Source organism: Nomia melanderi, chromosome 5 (genome assembly GCF_051020985.1).
Source record: "Nomia melanderi isolate GNS246 chromosome 5, iyNomMela1, whole genome shotgun sequence".
In the NCBI taxonomy this organism is placed as follows: Eukaryota; Metazoa; Arthropoda; class Insecta; order Hymenoptera; family Halictidae; genus Nomia; species Nomia melanderi.
In genome coordinates, this window is record NC_135003.1 from 18,056,929 (window position 1) to 18,076,800 (window position 19,872).

The 19,872-nt window shown below is 42.6% G+C and overlaps 3 protein-coding genes across 10 annotated transcripts in view; 2 read left to right on the plus strand and 1 right to left on the minus strand.

The window, feature by feature from the left end:
- The window catches only part of nAChRa3 (nicotinic acetylcholine receptor alpha3 subunit), a 134,132-nt gene that overhangs the window by 113,732 nt on the left and 528 nt on the right, over positions 1 to 19,872 (minus strand). For 2 of the 6 annotated variants that reach the window (XM_031971076.2, XM_031971069.2), the window contains exon 1: positions 2,108 to 2,768. The gene's annotated coding sequence lies outside the window, so the exon portion shown is untranslated. The other 4 variants (XM_076367710.1, XM_076367709.1, XM_076367708.1 and 1 more) reach the window with 4 other exon arrangements.
- Positions 4,971 to 11,819, plus strand: LOC116424545 (dynein regulatory complex protein 9). Its single transcript, XM_076367712.1, has 7 exons — positions 4,971 to 5,291; positions 6,322 to 6,513; positions 6,934 to 7,032; positions 7,554 to 7,794; positions 8,571 to 8,777; positions 9,298 to 9,429; positions 10,620 to 11,819. The coding sequence occupies exons 2-7, from the start codon at positions 6,353 to 6,355 to the stop codon at positions 10,815 to 10,817; spliced, it is 1,038 nt and encodes a 345-aa protein (XP_076223827.1). The 5' UTR covers positions 4,971 to 5,291; positions 6,322 to 6,352; the 3' UTR covers positions 10,818 to 11,819.
- Atac3 (Ada2a-containing complex component 3) lies at positions 14,367 to 18,999 on the plus strand. 3 transcript variants are annotated; one of them, XM_031971077.2, is made up of 8 exons: positions 14,367 to 14,794; positions 15,196 to 15,298; positions 15,380 to 15,538; positions 15,618 to 15,815; positions 15,884 to 16,220; positions 16,301 to 16,570; positions 16,644 to 16,918; positions 17,007 to 18,999. In XM_031971077.2, exons 2-8 carry the CDS (start codon positions 15,236 to 15,238, stop codon positions 17,262 to 17,264), a joined length of 1,560 nt encoding a protein of 519 aa, XP_031826937.1. In that variant the 5' UTR covers positions 14,367 to 14,794; positions 15,196 to 15,235; the 3' UTR covers positions 17,265 to 18,999. The 3 variants fall into 3 exon arrangements, with proteins under 3 accessions (XP_031826937.1, XP_031826939.1, XP_031826938.1); XM_031971079.2 differs by having other exon boundaries at positions 16,689 to 16,918; XM_031971078.2 differs by having other exon boundaries at positions 16,304 to 16,570.

A 19,872-nucleotide genomic window follows, 5' to 3' on the forward strand; every position in this document is an offset into this window, starting at 1 on the left:
GTAACTGGTTAAAAAGGAAATCGTCACTCGTTATTTGTTACCGCGTGCGCGCGGAGTGCACTCGGCAATTAGCGACCTAATTAATGTCGTTAATTAAGTTCAAGTATCGATGTCGCGTAACGGGACGGAGCGCAAATATTGAGAGTGCACCGTGCCGCGCGTTGCACGGTGGGACACCTTTCGGGGGGCCGGAAGCACACCGAACCGCACGCCGAGCTTCCCGGCGAACTTTCGAACGTCCGTTCTTTTCGCGGTGTAAACACGAGGGCGTTCCGAAGATCCCGTAACTGGGTTAACCCCGACGGAAATCGGGACGCTGCGCGTCCCGCTACAGAGCTGCCTCCGGGTCGTGCGAGGGGACCGCCGTTCCTTCTAACCGTATTTATTCATTCCGATTGTCCGCAAACCGTTCCCGAAACCAGAACGGGCCGCGATCAATTTTCAACCAAGTTATTCCATCTCGTTACGGATTTCAATCAAACAATAGCGCTCGCTCGTTCGAATTACCCGCCAAACTGTTTTCGAGAGCGGAACGCAATTTGTTCGTTGAGTGATTTATTTCTGTTGCCGATTTTCGGGGATCGGAATGAATAGACTCGTGCGTTATAGAATATTCGTATGTTCGAGTAATTAACACTCAGCCAAACGAATTAGATCTCCCAGTTTCCAAGCAACGTATTGTCTTTTATTTATCTTTTTTGTTGTTCGGTAAGTCTTCGAGTGGAATTATTTGCAATTCAAGTATGCTTGTTTTAGAACAAAGTTTCTAACCGAATTAATTGAAGTTCAATTGAAGATAATGGAGGTTGTAGTTGTTCTTTTTAGGCGGTTGCCTAGGTAACACGGTGAATGACGAGCGGGTCACCGGTGACCCAGACCAAATCGAATTAGAATTCAGTCAATTAAACCATCGTTATTTGCGAATATTTTTATATCAGAAATAATGGTGTCTAATGCAGTAACATTTGGCAAAACATAAGCAGAATATATAATTTCTGTGACGGAACGTAACCTCTTGCAGTACAATGAGTGAGACTCGATGACGATTTCTAGACTAATTGAGCAGTAACCAATGTTGTTCATTACCCACGAATCAAAATATTTTGCTATTATCAATCATCTTCAAATGAAATTTCCACTTGAAGTAGAATGGACAATTTTGTTGCATTTCTAAATTGTTGATACTAAAATGTTACGTGAACTTCGGCGAAAGTAAATAGTCAAGGGGTTAAGTTACCGCCAAATCCTATCGGCAGCCATGACGAACAATTATCAATGGAAAAAATATTTTCTTAGATTTATCGAGTGTAAGTTATGTATATACGACATCTACGAAAGAATGACGTGATTACAGTAACGACGATACCGATCATTACACGAGAACCACGCCACCGTTGACGTTACGCAAAATCGACTCGATACGCGTGGCAGACTGCAGATAAAGTGCGAAGGACCGTTAGCATCAATTAATCGAAACGACGCATGATTGCCAGGCTTAGTAACAACAAGGCGCACCGATAGGTATCGTATTAAAGATTACTCACAACGGCGGCACCCGTTCGGCTCCCGAAACTGTTCCGTCACGTTGCACAGATATCGAATTGTCAGACACGTTCGCGGAGACTTCTCGGTTCCGAGGGGAAGAAACGTTCGGGCGGTACGAAGATTGGTAACTAGGTTAATCTTGATAGGTATGGAATTCCCTACGGGATTCCTAAATCAGCGGCGGGGTACTGCCAGCCGAGAACCGATAGATCGATAATCTCGCCGCGCCGTCCTATACCGAGGAGATCGAGAATCGAGAGAATCGAGAATCGCGGCAGCGTCGTGTACGATCGGCGTCGCACGATCACGCGGCTTTTCGCGACTTCACTCTTACGCCCCGGCGTTTCAAATGTTTCACAGTTTTCGCGGCATAAACACGAGGGCGTTCGAATTGCTCGCAACTAGGTTAACTCGAGCGTTCGCGTAACGGTGGCTTCGACACACACGACGGACAGAAAACAGAGACAGAAAGAGAGAGAAAGAAAGAGAGAGACAGAGGGACAGAGAGAGAGAGAGAGAGAGAGAGACACACACGAACGTGTGTTGTGTTTCGTTTACTCACCCGCGAGGCAGCTGATCGGGACAGGCGACGACGACGTCGACGGCGCCGATGACGATGGCGACGATGACAGGTTATAACCTTCGATTCCACCGTGATCGAGGCTACCACTCGACAGGTCGACACGTCGTGGTATCATACGCGATCGGTGAGAACGGTGCACGACGATAGAGGCTAGGACACACGGGTCCGTACGACCGCGGCGTTCTATCGACTCGAGCACGGGGGCTGCGGTATACAAACGACACTCACTGTTCGACGCGGGGCCTGCCAGCAAACGAAACGACAGACGACCGTACGATGACAACGACCAGCGACCACTTCGCAAAGGGTAGAAAACGTTTCCCTGCTTCCACCACCGACACCGCCCTCGCGCCTCGCCACACTCGCCGCGGCAACGCGCGTGCGCGACGCCGCCTTGATTCTGCGCATGCGTACCCCTCGCGTCACCCCGATCCCCACCGGGCTGCCCGCGATCGCAGCCGTATTAAATTTAGGGAAAAAATATTTTAAATACTGTTTCGAATATTACGTGCCGCGCGGCTCGCGCGAGGCTACGTTTCACGGAGGAAATTAAATAATGTTCCTCGACGGTGTATCATCAGCCAGCGACGGTAAATCGTATTTCCCGTTAACGAACCTGTACGCACGATTCGAAATAAAGTGTGACTGTTTACCGTTTGAAATAGCGTCTCGACGAACGCAGCCCGCCATACGGAGATCCCGTGCTCGGCCCGGAACTTCTCGTAAGCGCGTCGAATCACGCCACCGATGTTCCCGACAGGTTTCCGTCACCTTTGTCAAACTCCGGCTTCGCCAGCTTGATAAAGTTCCTGCTCGACGCGGTCGCACGCCGTTCACCCCGTCTTCGTTGCTCTAGCGAACAGGTAATTAGAGGTTAGAGTCGATTCGCGCGATCTCGGGGGGAAATTTAACGGTATCCGCTCACCTGTATCGTGGCATCGCCTCGAGCTTCTTGTTATAGAATCTCTGAAATCAGAGCACCGGTTATTACGAAGATTATTGAATCACCGAGACGGTAGAATTTTTGAAATTTCCACGAGAGATCACGAACGAATGTTGCTCGGCGGTTTTAGCGTTCGCGCATGCGCGCTAACTGTTTCGAGGCATCCGGTTTCTCCGAAAGAACCGATCCGGTGGATTTTGAAATTAAAAAAACCGACGCCTGAATGAAAATATTCTGTCTTTGTCCTTTCAGCGGAAATTTCCAGATTCAATCGGATAGAGACAAGTCATCGTTGAACTCCGCCGGCTTATCGCAAATGAAATCTGGTCGGGATTTTAAAAACGACGTCTCATCGGCTTCCGGCGACCGCGGGAATGCAAATTAGGTGTAATTTGAAGTTAGCGCGCGCAATGGCCGACCCGGTCTTTGCAGGACGTTATCTCGTCGGAGGTACTTCCGGGTCCGGGTGTATGAAAATTATTTCATTCGGGAGAATGACAGTAAAACGACAGGATGAAATTCTACGGCATATTAATTATCATTGCTTATCGTCGAACTGTAACCGTGCAGCGGTCCTAAACCTTCATCGAATGGGACTACCTTCGAATGAATTTCTCCTTTCAAAATGAATTTTGAATTCAAAACTGCTAATTGTATATCTATTTAGGTTCTACAAGACGCGTTGGAATGGAAATCCAAAGAAAATCCAAAGGAAATCCAACGAAAGTACAAGGAGAATTTCGATCAGGTCACGGATTTCAAGACTTCACGCCGAGTTCAAGGACGGAGCATCGTTCGTCGATGCGTCTAATGCTCGTTACGCCGAACGTTCGAAGGCGTGGTGACGTTTTCACGGGACGATACAGAAACGGCGGCGTGGCGAGTCGATCCCGAATCGACCCGCGAGACGAGAAGCCCTTCGTTAATGCAGATTCGATTAAAGTCCGTGAGCTACGAAAAAGTTTTCCAATCAGACCGGTACGTGCTCCGGTGAGCCTTTCTTTCCTCGTTGACTGGCCGGGGACAGGAGAGAGAAAGGGAGAGAGAGGGCCGACGGGACGAACGGAGAAGAACGTCGTCCAGTGTCCACAAGGATATCCTTCACCGATGAATTCTCCGGCTGGAGCTTTAACGCGGCGGGCTTTTCCATAAGTTGACTGCTTGACAGTTCTTCGCTCGACCTTCTCCGCGACTGTTCTTCCTCCGCTCGGACACTCGAAACTTCTTCGCTCGCCTGGAAACCGATACGACTAAGATTATTAATAATAAAATCGGGACGGTCGAGGGTCTCTCTAAAAGGGACTGCTAATTACACCGAGTGTCTCCGAGCTCCAAGCGCGATGGATTAAAAAATGTATCGGAATACTTCATTTCTTTCATTTCGCGAGGATTTCAGTAAAAGGTACGGTCCACGTTTTCTCGTGCTCTGTATTATCACGGTGGAAGGTATTCCTGAAGCTTTATTTTCATATTACTTTACTACGATTAACCGTTCTAGGCACAACTACGACTCCTATCATAGGAACGGCGACCACGATTCATTTCTTCGTAGAACAAGTCCACTGTTCTCGAAAAATCCTCCAAGCTTCCAGCGTGTTTCCTGAAAACCCTGTTGATCCTGAAGGGATTAGAAGCGAGTTAACCGTTTGCACTCGAAAGACTACCCTCAGTCGCATTCGATTCAAAGTCAAATTTTCTGTAACGTTTCCTTCGTCGCGTCCATTGCAATACGTGTCGATCTTACGGGGAACGACGGGCATCCGTAACGGAGAATGTTGTCGTGTGCGAACGATTAAAAATAGGGGATCCGAAGAGAGGAGTTCTACAAATCAATGCTAGAAAAATATTAGCTCGCGAAGTGGGGAGGTGGGGGCGGGGACTGTTATCGATGGCGGTTCCCCCAGGAAAGAGGCAGAAATTGCTAAGTACTGTGAAATTCCCTCGTAACAACGAGAGGGTATAAATACACGGCCGGCCGGCCGGGCAGGCGTCCCGACGCTCGTTTCCACGGGCAACGCGGGCCAATGGATCAAACCGTATCACGTGTTTTAAAGCTCCGCGAGAGCCCACCTTTATCGAGCAGCGTTTAGTCGCTGGCAAAGCGCGCCGTATCATGATTAGTTTTACAGCCGGCTGCCGCGACGTCTCCTTCGGCCATGAATTAAACATCGGCAGCCCGTCATCCACGAGATTTCTTTTATCGGAACTGCGGGTCGTTAGGTGAGACGCTAAAACCGATTACCACGCTTCACCCTCTGTAGCCCGAACTCGCCTCTTGCCTCGAAAAAAATGTATGCACCGCGGGATCACACGTTCGCACTAACAATAGATTTACGGAGCCAATGCGACACGTGTTGAGATTTGTTAACATTATTTGGTAAATCTTTGGGTTGATTCTGATTGATTACGTGATTATGGTTCCTAAACATTTTTAACCCTTAGCACTCCAGGTTGTTTTGTCGGTCTATGGAGGGTGAATATTATTAGCCAGACTTTCTACAACGATATTCGGATTGTCAGTCGTCGATGATAAACGTCGTCATCGTATCTTGAACCGTTTTCGCCAATCGATTCGTACATTGTCGCATATCTGCCGCGAAGCGCAGCGGACGGGCAGCGAAATCTCGGAGAATAAAAACTGGAGAAGGAAAATACGGAACAGTAATTTCGTGATTCATGTATATGAATTCAAAGGCAAACACAGGGAACACCTGCTGCTGGCTGGAACATCTCCGATGCGCGTATCGCGAAAATCGAACCTCGCGGAATACGATGGATCCGTAAAGTTCTCCATATTCGGTTGCGTCTCTGTAAACGGAGGCACTGCCACGGGAAATAGAAGAAGCGGAAAGTTACGTAGAACCTCAGAAGTCGCTGATAAAACTTTATTATTTATTTATTAAACACCGCATAGACACACCATTCAAGGTTTCTCGCGTTCTTTTTAGACGTCCATTATGACGCCATATCGTTTTCGTCGCTGAAAACAACAAAATACACGATCTACACTATAAACAACAGTTTCGTGAGATTTCCATAGATATTTCAGTCTTCGCGTTCAAGATACGTCGACGTAAATTCCTTTCGAATGAAATTGTAACAGTTTCAGCCTGTTCACCGAGGAACAATGAACGGAAACATGAAAAGTCACTGGATGACACAGTGTAAACGGACGATCACCCGATGCTCACCGGTGAACGGGTTGAATTAATGCTCGACTCGCATTTCAAGTCAAGGTTCGAACCCACAGGGTACAGTGAAACGGCGAAAAAAGTTTCCCGATGGAAGCGAATGGCGTCTCGCAATTATCCCCGCAAGAGCGGTCGACGGTTCTAGCCGCGCTCGAGGAGTACACGACCGCTCTGGCTATTTACCACAACGTCCTGGAAAAACCAGCGGAAGACGACAACGACATCGCCGACTGCCTTCTCTCCAGTATCGAGTACGTTGCGAACGTTAACACGACCGTTGTCGTATCGGTGATACGCGTGTTACACGATCCTTCGAGATTTAGAAACGAATTTTCACGGTAACACGCGGGGACAACTAAATTTAATATCCATGATCTCTTTGGAACGTGTTCCTTGATTTCGGAGACCGATGGACGCGTGTAACGCTGGAACTACCGAACAACTGAAAATCGCCTATTTGAAAATATACTGATTAGAAGAAATGGTTATCGAGAAATGTGATTAAGAACTGAAACGTTCAGTAATTGCAGCGTTAAATGGGATCGAGCCTAACGTCCCGCGTCCGCGGAACGATTCGAACACGGACGCGGGAGGGAACGGGGAAAAAGAAAGAAAAACGGGAAGTCGAACGAGGAATGAGATTCTGTGTTGCATGTCTGTTCGCGTGGCAGTGACTCGGAACTGTCGGCTATGCAGCTCAGCCCCGGTGACGTCGCAAGAATCGAACAACTGAAGGAACAAGCTGCGTCTGCGAAACTTTACGAAGACAGGTGCGACGAGTCGGAACGTGCTGTGTTCGATTTCCCCGGGAATTCTTTTCGATTTCGAGCCCCCGCCGCGCGTAAATCAGGGTAACTTAATGTTATGCTACACCGCGGAGTCCTTGGATCGAACCTATCCAGATTTCGTGGAGCGACGAACGGTCCGATGCAATTGGCCCGAATTAAAGGAGAGCTCCTCGCGCGAATCGAAGAGAATCTCACGACCTGGAGCAGCGTTTCCTAAATTGTCGCGGCGAATCACCGACGAGTATCGTTCCCGAACCTATTAACGAGAGAAACACAGTATCTCAGTATTTTCAGTACTCTCATCCCCTTTCTTCCGTATTCCAGAAATATTCACAGTCAAATTCTTGTCGATCCACATGTACGTAAAATACTCGGGTAAATAAAAACGAATATGTCGTAAGATGAGAAATTTAGGAAACGCTGACCTCACGTGTGACGAAGGGAAATATGATTTCCGGCTGCCCGGAAGGGAAGCTTCGAATTTCAAAGAATGACGTGTTCAGTCTATACCTGAGGAAAATTATGGAAGACCTGAAGGAGGAGGTACGCGAGAAGGGAACGTTCGAGGTATTGACCAAGGAGGTCGAAAAATTGCTCGGCCACGAGAAAGAGGAGGAGGCGTTGCGAAACGAGAGCGAGAGGCTGAAGAACCTCGCAGAGGAGCTGCAGCGAACGATCGCCGACGAGAAGATCGCGAACGAGCAAGAGAAGAGGCGGATGCTGAACGAGCTGGCCGAGGAACAGGTAGCGTTTCCCACGGAATTTTCGATGATCCTAATGAAACGCGATAATCCCATGCACGCGTTAATACGCTTGAAGCGTGAAAAACCCGTGGAACGCTCGGGGCACCTATAATGCCGATAATCGACTGCTAATACGAACATCCGAAAGAATTGAAATTAAAGCAACCAGTCGATTAATTTTTACAATTATTTAACACGTTAAGCGCCATGGAAATCTTGACCGTTTTACTTTGAATTTATTCTTTTGTAGCAAAGATTGCAATTGCTTTCTAGTTCAGAAGCATCATGGCGCTTAACACTAGAACTACCGATTTAATACGATTAATATGCAATTCCTATAAAAATTGTAACAATGGATTATTTTCAGTTTCTTCGAGCATTCATTATAGTGCTCAAATGAAACTATTTTCAAAATCATTTCGAATATTCGGTGCTTCGAAGATATCGATAATTGCTAAACAAAAGAATCGAAAGCAGTCGTTCTGACTGGTGCGGTAGTTAGCGAGAAAATTAAGAAACAAAGCTGTTTCGTTCGAATATTTCTTTCACATATTCCCACGATAACTTCTCTCGCCCCGATGTCTTTCACACATTTCCATCGATGCGTTCCGCGAAGCTTCGCGTTATATATAAGGCCTGATAATTCTCCCGCAACGCAAATGCGAAGGGTTGAAATTGAAGCTCGTTCCTCCGAACGATTCGCCGGCTACGCTCTCGCGGCGAGTGTATTTTTCATTCGCTGGGATATAGTAATTCCGCCCTTTTCAAACAACGCAGCGAGACACGGAGAAACTGAAATTAATTGCGGACGCGGAGCTGGATTATGTTACCGCCTGGGAAACGGCGAGATACGAGCAGAACGCCCTGCGCGCTAACATGGAAATAGAAAAGTTGGAGAAGGTATTAAACGAGTGCCGCGTGCGCGAAAAAAACGAGGAGCGCGTTCATATCGAGCGAACGAACTTTCTGATACGGGATACCGAGGTGAGTAGCCGCGCAATTTTCCACGGGAAATCTGTTCTCGTTCCGTCGCGCGTCACGCTTCGCGAAACGGCGAACGTTCGCCGATCTTGCCCAAACGAATCGTCGAGTATCCAAACGCGTCGCCATTAAAAGAAGCCTAACGATTCCAGAAACAAGCTAATTATTCGTCGGTGCACTCAATGTTGAATAAAGATTCGCCGAGAGTTCGTTTTCTTCTTTCTTCGGCAAATTCGTTCGCGGAAGTAATAAGTCCATGCGCATATTCATGCGCGCTCGGCGGTATCAAAGACTCTTTCATAAAGATGAGAGCGAAGGAAACAAGTGTTATTTTGTCAATTAATTAATCGAATCATTGCCGCCGCGTTGCTTCTCCGAATGTTCTCTTACTCGGTGTTAAAACAGAGCGTTTTCAACCGGCTCGACCGATCGTGTTCGCCGGGCGACGGAGAGGACGGAAATCCCGCGACGAACCGAACGTAAGATGTACAGTGATTAGCTCGCTTCCCTTGATATATCGCAGTCGTTCGAGAAGAAGAGGAAGGAGTGGGAGGCGCGGTACATCCGGGAGAAGGAAATGTACGAGAAGGGGATCCGCCGGTTACGCATCGAGATAGCGGCTCGTCGAAAAGAACTGGAGGAACTTAAAGAAGAGGTACTCTAGCTTACCAAACAATGAACCTCTCCCCGTCGTTCCGCTCCCCCGACGCTCCTTCACCGCCGAAGCGAATCGCATTAAGCGAAATCCCTAACAAAGAGTTATCACTGCTCGGCAAACGAAAGTTTAACCTGTTGATACCGGGCGCGTTTAATCTTCCGATCGTTCGCGCCTAATGCATCGCTAAGAGCGTTCGAAAGTTCGTCCCTCGCGCCGCAAGAATGAACCGGCGAAGAATCGCGCTCGCGGCGGGTTGTCGTCGGTTGTAAGATACGAGATTGAATAGCATTTAACGTCGAGTTATCGGTGAATAGACGTTTGCGCTCGAGCGGCTGTCGTTCAATCGTTTATCTCGAAGGGAATTTCGAAATGTCGGACACTAACGGGAATCGATCGCGCCACGTCACGGGGCGAAAAACTAACGGGCCGCACGCGTAAACGCAATCATCGTCTCATTAACAATTCGGCGTGAACCGGTGATTAACCGCATCACGTTAAGCCTATTGGAAATCAAGCTCTGTAGCTTGCTCCTGTAGGCTTAGAATCTCTACATGCAATGCGGAAATTCTGCAGGGAAATCGATAACTCGTGTCAAGAACCTGTTTGTGGCTATTCTAAATCACGTGGAATTCCTCGAGTGCGAACGGAACAGAGGGAAGGAGAGAGAGAGAGAGAGAGAGAGGGAGAGGAAAAAAAGAATTAATTCCGCGTCATGCGATCTCATAATTTCCACTCTTCCCGTGATCACGTCGCGAACGTGCACTGAAGAAATCTTTTATCCGATGTTCTTGTACCGATGTTCTGAAAAAGCGTTGAAACTTCAACGAAACTTCAACCCTCATTCGTCGGCGAGGAAAATCTACTAGAGTGTACCGTTGAAAACTATTCTAACTGTCGTAGCTTTCGAAATAATTGCCTAATTCCAATCTGTTCGAGCAGAGTTGATACAATTCGACGCCACTTATATTCGCCAACGTTAACAGCATAAATAACAACACGAAGTGGGAATAAAAATACGATCGAACTCGGAGGACTACGGTCACGTTCCTCGTCCATCCGTTTGCTCGTTTCCTCGGTTCCTGTTTTTATTTCCGCTCCCCACCCGCCACAGTCACCCTTCCTCCGACTTCAATCACCGAATCGATGTTGCCGGCGGTGTTTAAACGGGACCCGTAACGCCGTTACAGTATCGCCATAAGCAGGAATTCATAGACACGTGTCTGGCGGAGAAAGAGGCGCTGAGGAAAGAGAAGGAGCGAAGGGAGCACGAGCAAAAAAGCACCATCAGGATTCAAGCTTGGTGGCGAGGCGTCATGGTGCGCCGGAAGTTGGGGCCGTATCGACCCGAAGAAAAAAAGAAGAAGCGGCCTAAGAACAAGAAATAATTCAGTCTCAGTGAACTTTATGCAATCACTTTCAACGTTAATGAATTTTCATTTTCCCTCTTCGGCAATGATGCATGTTCTTTGAACCTATTCGACCTATTGCTTCATTGTTAACACTAGGTTTACTATCAAATCTCCAGTTTCCACAATCTAAATAAACGAGCATCAATTCTTTTAGGAATAATAGAATAAAGTGTACAATAAATGCCCGTAAACCTAGTGTTAACCCTTACTTAAGAGAACTAACGATTCCTTTGAATGACAGTTGCAAAAGAAATTGGAGCGTGCTCCTCGGGACGAGTCGACTATAATTCCTAAGACCATAGGAAAGTTTGTCAATCGTAAATCGTACGGCGTTCAACATGTTGAAGAACTCTTTAAGAAACGTAAAATGTACAAGTGATTCGGAGGTAAGCAGAAGGAAAAGGTGGATCCCACGTGAGACCACGATTCCTCTCGTTCACGGCGAGATACGAAGCTGAGGAACAGTCACCGGCGCAGTATTGTTCACGCAAGAAGCTCATTTCCCGTGCAGCACTTCCTGGGTATCCTGCGGTGGTCAGAAAAGCCGCGCGGTGCGCCCTAATAGTCCACGTGGGTCGCCGCCCGATGCCGCATGCAGCACGCAACACTCTGCGCATTCTCTTCGTGTCTTCGCGAAGTATACTGTAATATTACATCAACACTTTCTCTTCTTCCTTATCCTCGAACGGCAACGCCGACGCCGAGTCGTGATTTGAGGTCACGCTGAACTTTCGACGCGACCAAGTTCAAAAAGATATCTCGCTACTCAACTTTCGCCAGTCGGTTACAAAATGCAAGAAATTTACCAGTGACCCATTCTTAGAAATTTCTTAACACTTTTATGTCTTCTATTGCTTCTGCCCAGGTTTATACACATCTCCACGCTTCAAAATAGTTTACACCTATTTTTCGTAATAATAGGAATATTCAATCACTTAAGTAACTAACAAATGTACTGAGAATGGATCAAATGTTAAGATAAAATTAATGATGAAGTATACTGTGTCTCTTTCTCTCCTTGCGCCGAAAACGCGGGACTGTCATTCCAAAAGTTCCCTGTCGTTTCAAGTTCCTTTCGCAGGCAGCCACGCAACCTCGAATATCGCGTCAACTGTTCTTCCCTCGGTCATTTCCACCGAGTTCTTCTTCCTAGCAAAGAACCATATTAGGGCTAAAATAGAAGAAATACTTTAGGTCGACTGGTGGTTCACCCTATGTATACCCTTCGAGCATCTAAACCTCACAGAAATTGTTAAAATTATATAAACTCTATACTAAATTTCAATTTATTTTCATATTATTTTTTATCTACTGGGTAGCACCCTCTCTCGAAAAGCGAAGACATCGTGTGCGAAAATATTGGTACATTAACTAACATAGCTCAGAGACATGGTAAATCAATTCCAAGACGTTTGTATAAGTTAAAAACCAAAATCCTTATCAAAGTTTTGCCTCCCTCCAAACTGTCTGAACGTCCAATGGCACCCTTGGCAACAAATAGGTTACCATAACCTCCATCACCGAATATTACCATCTGAATTTTAAGCAAGAAATGAATTTTTAACTTTAAGTATCACGTGGATCAGATAGTTAACAGGCGAATACATTTTCTCCTCGCTGTGCATCGCAAGAATGGTAAATTTTTGAAGATCATTTTCGGACAGTCCCCGAACGTCCACGTGACACTGGTCATCATTTTGCCGAAGAGAAAGTTGCTGGCTAGGTGGCCGACAACGACGGACCGTGCATTTTCCTTCATGAGAAATTCAGGAACCTTCTAACCTACTCTGTTTGAAAGCATGCAAGCTCACCCCCGTGACCGTGCGGCCAGCCACCTCCTTAGATTACGATATAAGGAATGGCTAACGCGATGTGGCGGTGCACGCACCCGATAGTGCAGCCAGCATATATGCACCGTTTTCCTGACCCAGCTTTTATGCAGGCTACGTCGTAATTCATGGCACGACCGAACCGAACAGTGATTTCTCTTAATGAAAAACAGAACGCCCACGTAAAAATCTTTCCTTTCATGCACTCGGCCCCCGATGGAATATCGAAGCTGAAATAATTGGAGGCGGGGCATAATTACATCCGATAATTGTACCACTCGTGATATTTTACTGGAATCTGTAAGATTCTTATGGATTAATAGTCGAACGTGACCTAACCTCGCTGGAATGCTTTATTCGAGATCTGTTCTAGAAGTTAAAATGGAATTAATTTAATGAGAGCCATGAAACAATAAACAAAATTGTTGCTGAAAGTTATCAGATAATTGATCTATGTAATCTTTCTGGTAAAAAAAAATTAACTGATTATTGTGAATATTATTTTTCGATTTAACTTTGAAAATTCACGCTTATACGTTATGGGAGCCCTCGGTATTATCAGTCGCGACAACAAACCATAACCAGCAATCGATAACTATTCCAGGTCTATGGTAGTTATCCTTACCACAGAAAAATCAGAGATTTAGGCTGGGTTTTGAACACGCATAAATTCACTGGAAAGAAAACCATTTTTAAAGATAAAGTCAAGAGTCGTAAGTGGGCTCGTGATTTTCTCAGGCAAAATGTCAGAAACAAAGGAAAGAGAAACACAAGCAAACAGAAGCGGAATAGATGGATAGGAACGAGTAGAATGAACAAACCAGAACGAATGGAATGAGTGAACCGACACGAACGGAATCCGCTGGAACTGAGAATTGAAAAGCTCCCGCAAAAAAAAATTGAATGTACGAAATTAATCGAGAATTTCGCTTCGAATTTAAATTGAACGTTCAAAGTTATCTTTTCAATACTCGTTCGTTCGGCAGGTAATATTTGATCATGCGTAGTTGAAGCATCGGTTATGCGTGTTACTGCACACATGTGAATTCGACTTTAAAATATCAAGATGCATTCTTTAGGAGCATACGTATTCTTCCAAGCTGCGTATCCGTAGCCCTCCGCATAGGAATGCATTATTGTTACACTTTCCATGTTTATCTTCGCGATTCTGGGTTAATCGCGAGACGAATTAAGAAGCACGAAACTAGAACGCAGCTAATAAGACGAGAATTGTATCGAAATGAAAAACGAATGACCGAGAAACTTACGAACGGAGAAAGTGAACACTCGCAAAAGGAAGAGACTTGAATTCAGAGAACAGTGTTCCGCGAACACCGAGTCGAGGAATTAATTAGAAGTTCGAGCATCGAAAGAAAAATTCAGTAAAAGCATCGAGAATAAATCACACTACGATTTGTTTTTAAACATTTTTTCGATTGTTACCTAAAATCGAAGCTTTGCTCGCTTATAAGAAAAAAAATTTGAATATCCAATTACTCTGTAAACGTATTCAAGAAACATACGACGAACAAATACTTTTGCCTACCATAAATGATGTTTAAGTACATATTGACTGTTAGATCGTTGGTTCTCTTGGCACGTGTTCAGTCGAGAAATTTAAGAGATCGAAAGAGATTTCACGCTTGTTCGTTATTTCGAACGTTAATATTCTATTAATTCGTTGTTTCGAAATACAACCTAAGAAGAAAACTTTACAATGTAACCTAACCTTATTTGAACTGAACACGTACCTAACCTATTTAATAGAAGATATTTTGGACATGTACCACCACGAGGCGCTGCGATTCGTCGTACAATCAAACATATTTAACCATTCTTTCGAAAGTTTTCGAATAAAACGATAAGAATCTCTGATATGAATGCATCGGTCCGTATGGAAGAAACATGTTTAAGCGTGTAAACCGATTTTTTTCACCGCCGAAAACTATTTAGAACGATAAGAAAAATTGCATTAGGAATGGCGCCAAGGTGTCGCCATTTTCATGAAACTTTACCAAGACGGTAAATCGAGAAGGCTGTGGAGAGGAAGAATTCCTAAAAGGGAGTGTGCGTGTCGGAAAACTAGAGGAAAAATTACGAAAAAGCAAGAATAATGTACTGGCCGTAAGTATATTGTCCTTCCGTGCTATTTTTCAACGATTTGATTCAGTTTCGACCACAAAACACGGGGCCTATGGCATGGGACTTCCGTTTAATGAACAGGAACAGGAAGTTCCTCACAATCTGAAATGGCAAAATAAAAACATCCTGTACCGAGGAAAATTTCGAAAAATACACATGTTACGTTTTTGAGCAAGTAGGCAAAACCAACTAGATCGCGTTGATACCGTTGAATTCGACTCGAATTTTAATTTTTTCCGACCTACTTTCGATTCCGGTAACTCAAGGTCGTGCAACAGTAAGACAGAATTGTTCAAAGTGAAAAATGGAATGGTCACAGTTAGCCGTATTTAGTTTGAGAAAAACCTCGACTTCAATGATTATTATGGATCATTTGATTTTAGTGTGTATCAAAAAGAACGGGACTGAGTTCAATACACAAAAATGCAAGCTGAAAGTATTTGTACTAATGATATTGAGGGTCTGGACCCGGATACTCTTATTCCTGTACGTACAAAGATTTCATTATGGTATGCCTTATTATTTAATGGTTTTAAGGGATGTTTAAGCTACGAATTATTTTCTCAGGTCGAAATTCTTTCTTGTGACGTTTCTCATCGTGCAAGATCCCAAGATGCCTTATCGATAGTAGAACTAGGAAAGCAACTGCTTTTTAGCGCAAAGTATGGAGACACTGATAATGTTCGTGACCTAATGTGCAGAGGAGCGCCGTTTACTACAGACTGGGTATACATTTTAATAATAAACTGGTTATTTACGAAATAATGACTGTATGATAAGACAATATTGATTGTATCTTTTTCAGTTGGGTACTAGCGCGTTGCACTTTGCTGCACAAAATAATCATACAGAAACTGCAGAAGTTTTACTGAGAGCAGGAATTTCAAGGGATGCGAGAACAAAAGTAGATAGAACACCTTTGCATATGGCTGCATATGAAGGCCATCACCAGATAGCACAATTACTTCTTAGTTATGGTGCAGACGTTGACAGTAGAGATATGGTAATTAAAATAAGAATTATATAAATGAAATTGATTTACAATATACATTATAAAGACAATGTTTGCAGTTAAAAATGACTCCCTTGCATTGGGCAGTTGAAAGGGAACACGTAGAAGTAATGCATGTTTTATTAGAGCATGGTGCAGATGCAAATGCCACTAGCAAGTTTGATAAAACTCCGATAAGTCTTGCATTGGAACATGACAGATTAGATTTGGTAGATATATTGCAACAAGAAAGAGAAATTGTTGGTGTTAGAGCTCATCAACAGAATCAAGCGAATTCAGCGGAACTCGAAGTGGCAACTCATAATTTAATACATTTAGAATCTGAAAAAGATGAAGAAGACCAAAAATTTGAATTGTTGCAACAACAAACGCAACCAAGAGGAAAGATTACTCATGGTATTTTACTTGATTATAAAAATTATTATTCGAAATATTTTCATTAAAAAACATTAACTAATTTTCATTAAACGTTCAAGTAGGGAAGAAATCTCGGATGCTTTTCCAACAAATTCATGTTGGACCAAACACTAACGACGACCAAGACAAAGGGATCGAAGATGTGGATGAAATTCCTAATGGAAATAACACTAATAGCATTAAGAAACGTAAAGACGTTACAGCTGTTGGAGGAGTGAACAAGCAGTTTAGGTTATTAGAAGCTCATGGGATCACAATGATACCTGTAGATAATGACTCTTCAATTGTGGAGAACGCTATGGAAAGTGGAAGAACAGTTGTTTTGACTGGTACAAAATATTTCAAAATCAAGCAGAGCTTATTGAATTCGCTTTTATTACTGTTGACGAAATATTTTTGCAGAAGCTGGTAAGCTTGCTTTAAATTTAACCAGAAACTCTTCGATAGGAGTGAAACGACTTCAGGCAGCTGGGAAGAAATCTCCAAGAAAAGTGATAGCGATTAGAGCAGATCAAATTTTAAATCATACCACACCCATGCTTCCTTCTAGAGGACCGAATATATTGAAAAGATCTTCTGTAGATAATAAAGCTGGCAAATTATTCATTTCATCTATTTCTAATACTACACCCGTATCGACACTCACACAGTCCAAAAACATCGTTTCTTCGCCAGAGGTACGAAAATTCTTCTTTACGAAGTTTCTTCTTTAAGTAAATAATAGCGTATCATATTTGATGCATTTTTATTTTATAATTTCGACAGAGCAAGGTCGTCGGTACACCAACAAAAATCACGGAGCCAATAATTTTGCAATTAGACGATGATATAGAAGAAATTATCGAAGACGATAATACAGATAATAACGAACCAGTAATGGATATTGCTCTTTTGAATAGACAATTAGCGGAAGCACGAAGACAAGCAGCCGAATATCGTAAACGGCTTCAAAAGAAAGAACAAGAGGCAGAAATTTATAAACAACAACTGAAAACCATTACAGCGCAAAGATCAGCCAAGTGATTCTGTAGCATTATCAATTTTGCATTAAGCTTCATTTTATGAGTAGCCCTGCTTTTTCTACAAAGGAATTTTTTTTTTTACATATACAGTTCTTCAATCTTACTGAGGAGTTCAGTTGAAAATTGTATCTCTATACTACAAGATGTTTTTACTTCAGTCTCTCATTGCATAGCATTATAATAGTACTTACGCAAGCTTTTCATCACTAACTGCTTACATTTTTGTAAAATATATCATAAAGAATCTGTGAGATTCTTCGGTTTTTCATTTTACAGGTCACAATTCTATGTTATTTAATACATGCGTGCTTTATAAAAGCAGCATAGAATATATACATACACACAGAGATACATACACACATTTATATATATATATATATACATATATATATATGTATATATATAATTAAGTCTGACTTATATAGCAAAAAATGTTTTTCTAAAGATGTATGTAAGCACACAAGACGTTTCTTTGCTTTCCACATGATATCTCGCAGTGAATTGTAACGGAATTCCCTTTTATATGCAGTATCGCTAGTTTCGAAATAATTCTAATTGAATTTTCTGCGCCAAAACGATTGGACGTTGATGCGTAAACATGTTACACGATTTTAATACTTACTATTTAAATACTTCTGTTATGAAATACTATTAACGAGCAGTAGTTACTAAAACACTGTATAAAATTTTCATACTGAACATACGTTGCAACATCTTAATACAAAAGAGAAGAAAAAAAAAATATATAATGAAGTAAGTAATAGAAATAGACGGATATGTATTTTTAAATTGTATATGATCTATTTTGTACATAGTAAATTTTTATATACATCATAAGGTTACGTAACTATTAAAAAAATGATTATGAAGTATTGATAAACAACTAGAATTACACGAAAAAGAGAAGTAACTAAACAAATAAAGAATTTCTATAAAGGTTTTCAAATTCTATGATCGATAAAACTTATAAAAGTAATAAATGTTTCCTAACTGTTTATATTTTGAAGAAGAAAGAAAACGTTAATGAAATTTGGTGGAAAAGTTTATTGTGAGATGCGAAGGGTTCAGGAGTTGTAAAATATTGTATTGATCATAACGTAATCAGTTTTCCATTGCGCCGGTGAGAAGAGAAAAAAAAGAAAAAAAGAAGATATTTTTTTATGAACCGAACGTCCGAGACGCGAAATGTGGAAAGCAAATGATTGAATTGAATGAACCTTGCAGCAGTGTAAAATAAAAATTGTTTTAGAAAGACAGATCGTGCGTTGTTTAGATACTGTTGTCACGCTTCGTATAATTACATACGAACGAGTTCATTTCATTCCAAATATCTTTCGAACGATCCTGAAAACGCATAAACTAATAATTCATAATGTGTTGTGAACAAATAACTGGCAGGTCCCTTTGTTTTTTTTATCTAACAGCATGTATGGTGCTATGTACTCGAACAGAACTCTCTATATTTAAACTCCTAGTTTAAGGACACGAAAGGAACATGTATAGCAAAAGAATCAAAGAGAAAGAAAGTAGTCTACTCAGGTAAAAGTGCTGCAGTGTATAAAGTATGAAAGGGAATTGAAAAGTATCGAACATCATCAAACGCAACCAATAACATAATACTAAGACTTTTTCTAGTAATATAAATTGTAAATACAAACATTTATACATACGCTAATAGAACTTGTTAAATGCAAAGTTAGAAAACTTTCATTCAAAAATAAACATTTTATATTTCACGAGTTATGTACATTATTATACCGTTTAATATCGAACAGACGTTCTCGAAAGTCTCGCTTAAATATCATACATTTGAATCTCAATTTTCCGAACTTCCGTTATTCGATCTATTACCTGTACATTATATATTTGTGCACAATTCAATATGAACGAGAAACCATAATTGTTAAGTGAAAACTGTGTGCCAAAAAATTAAGAAAAAAGAAAAAGGAACGCCCCTTTGATTCTCGAGTACACGAGAGGACTTTGCAATTTAATAGGAAGTTAAAGAGAAGTCCAAAACGTCACGCAATAGTTATTTAGCTAAACATTGAATGATATTAGGTGATACCGTAGAATAAAGAAAAATTTTCAGGGAAAATCAATGAAACTCATGAGTTTCTAATCGAAGAAGGTTAAGTATCCTCTATCTTTTCAGTTTGGATAATCGAGGTTCCACTGTACTTCCCATCGATTTCTCCCTACGAATGTACTTAATAGACTCACGTAGTACACATCGAATGATCCGCCAGCCTACAGAACTCGTGTACCGTTTAGGTGATTTAATCACGTCCAACGTGCAATTGATTACTCTTAAATACCGATAAAGTTAACAACAGGAAAAAAAACGTAACGACTAAAATCTACGAACAATCGATTTCTCGAATTCGACGGAGTAGAAGGAATATCGGTAACCTTGGCGAAAATATATCCCGCGCTATCGATTTGAAACGGATTTGCGGCAGCACCGTCTACCACGAAAACTTTCATATTTTAAAAACTTTGCTTATCGATCGGTTCGATGGATTTCCGTTTCGTCTCCCCTCGAATGTCAGCGAGGCTTCGCCACGAAATTAACGGATAATCGTACGGGTCGATAGGGGTTGCGAATA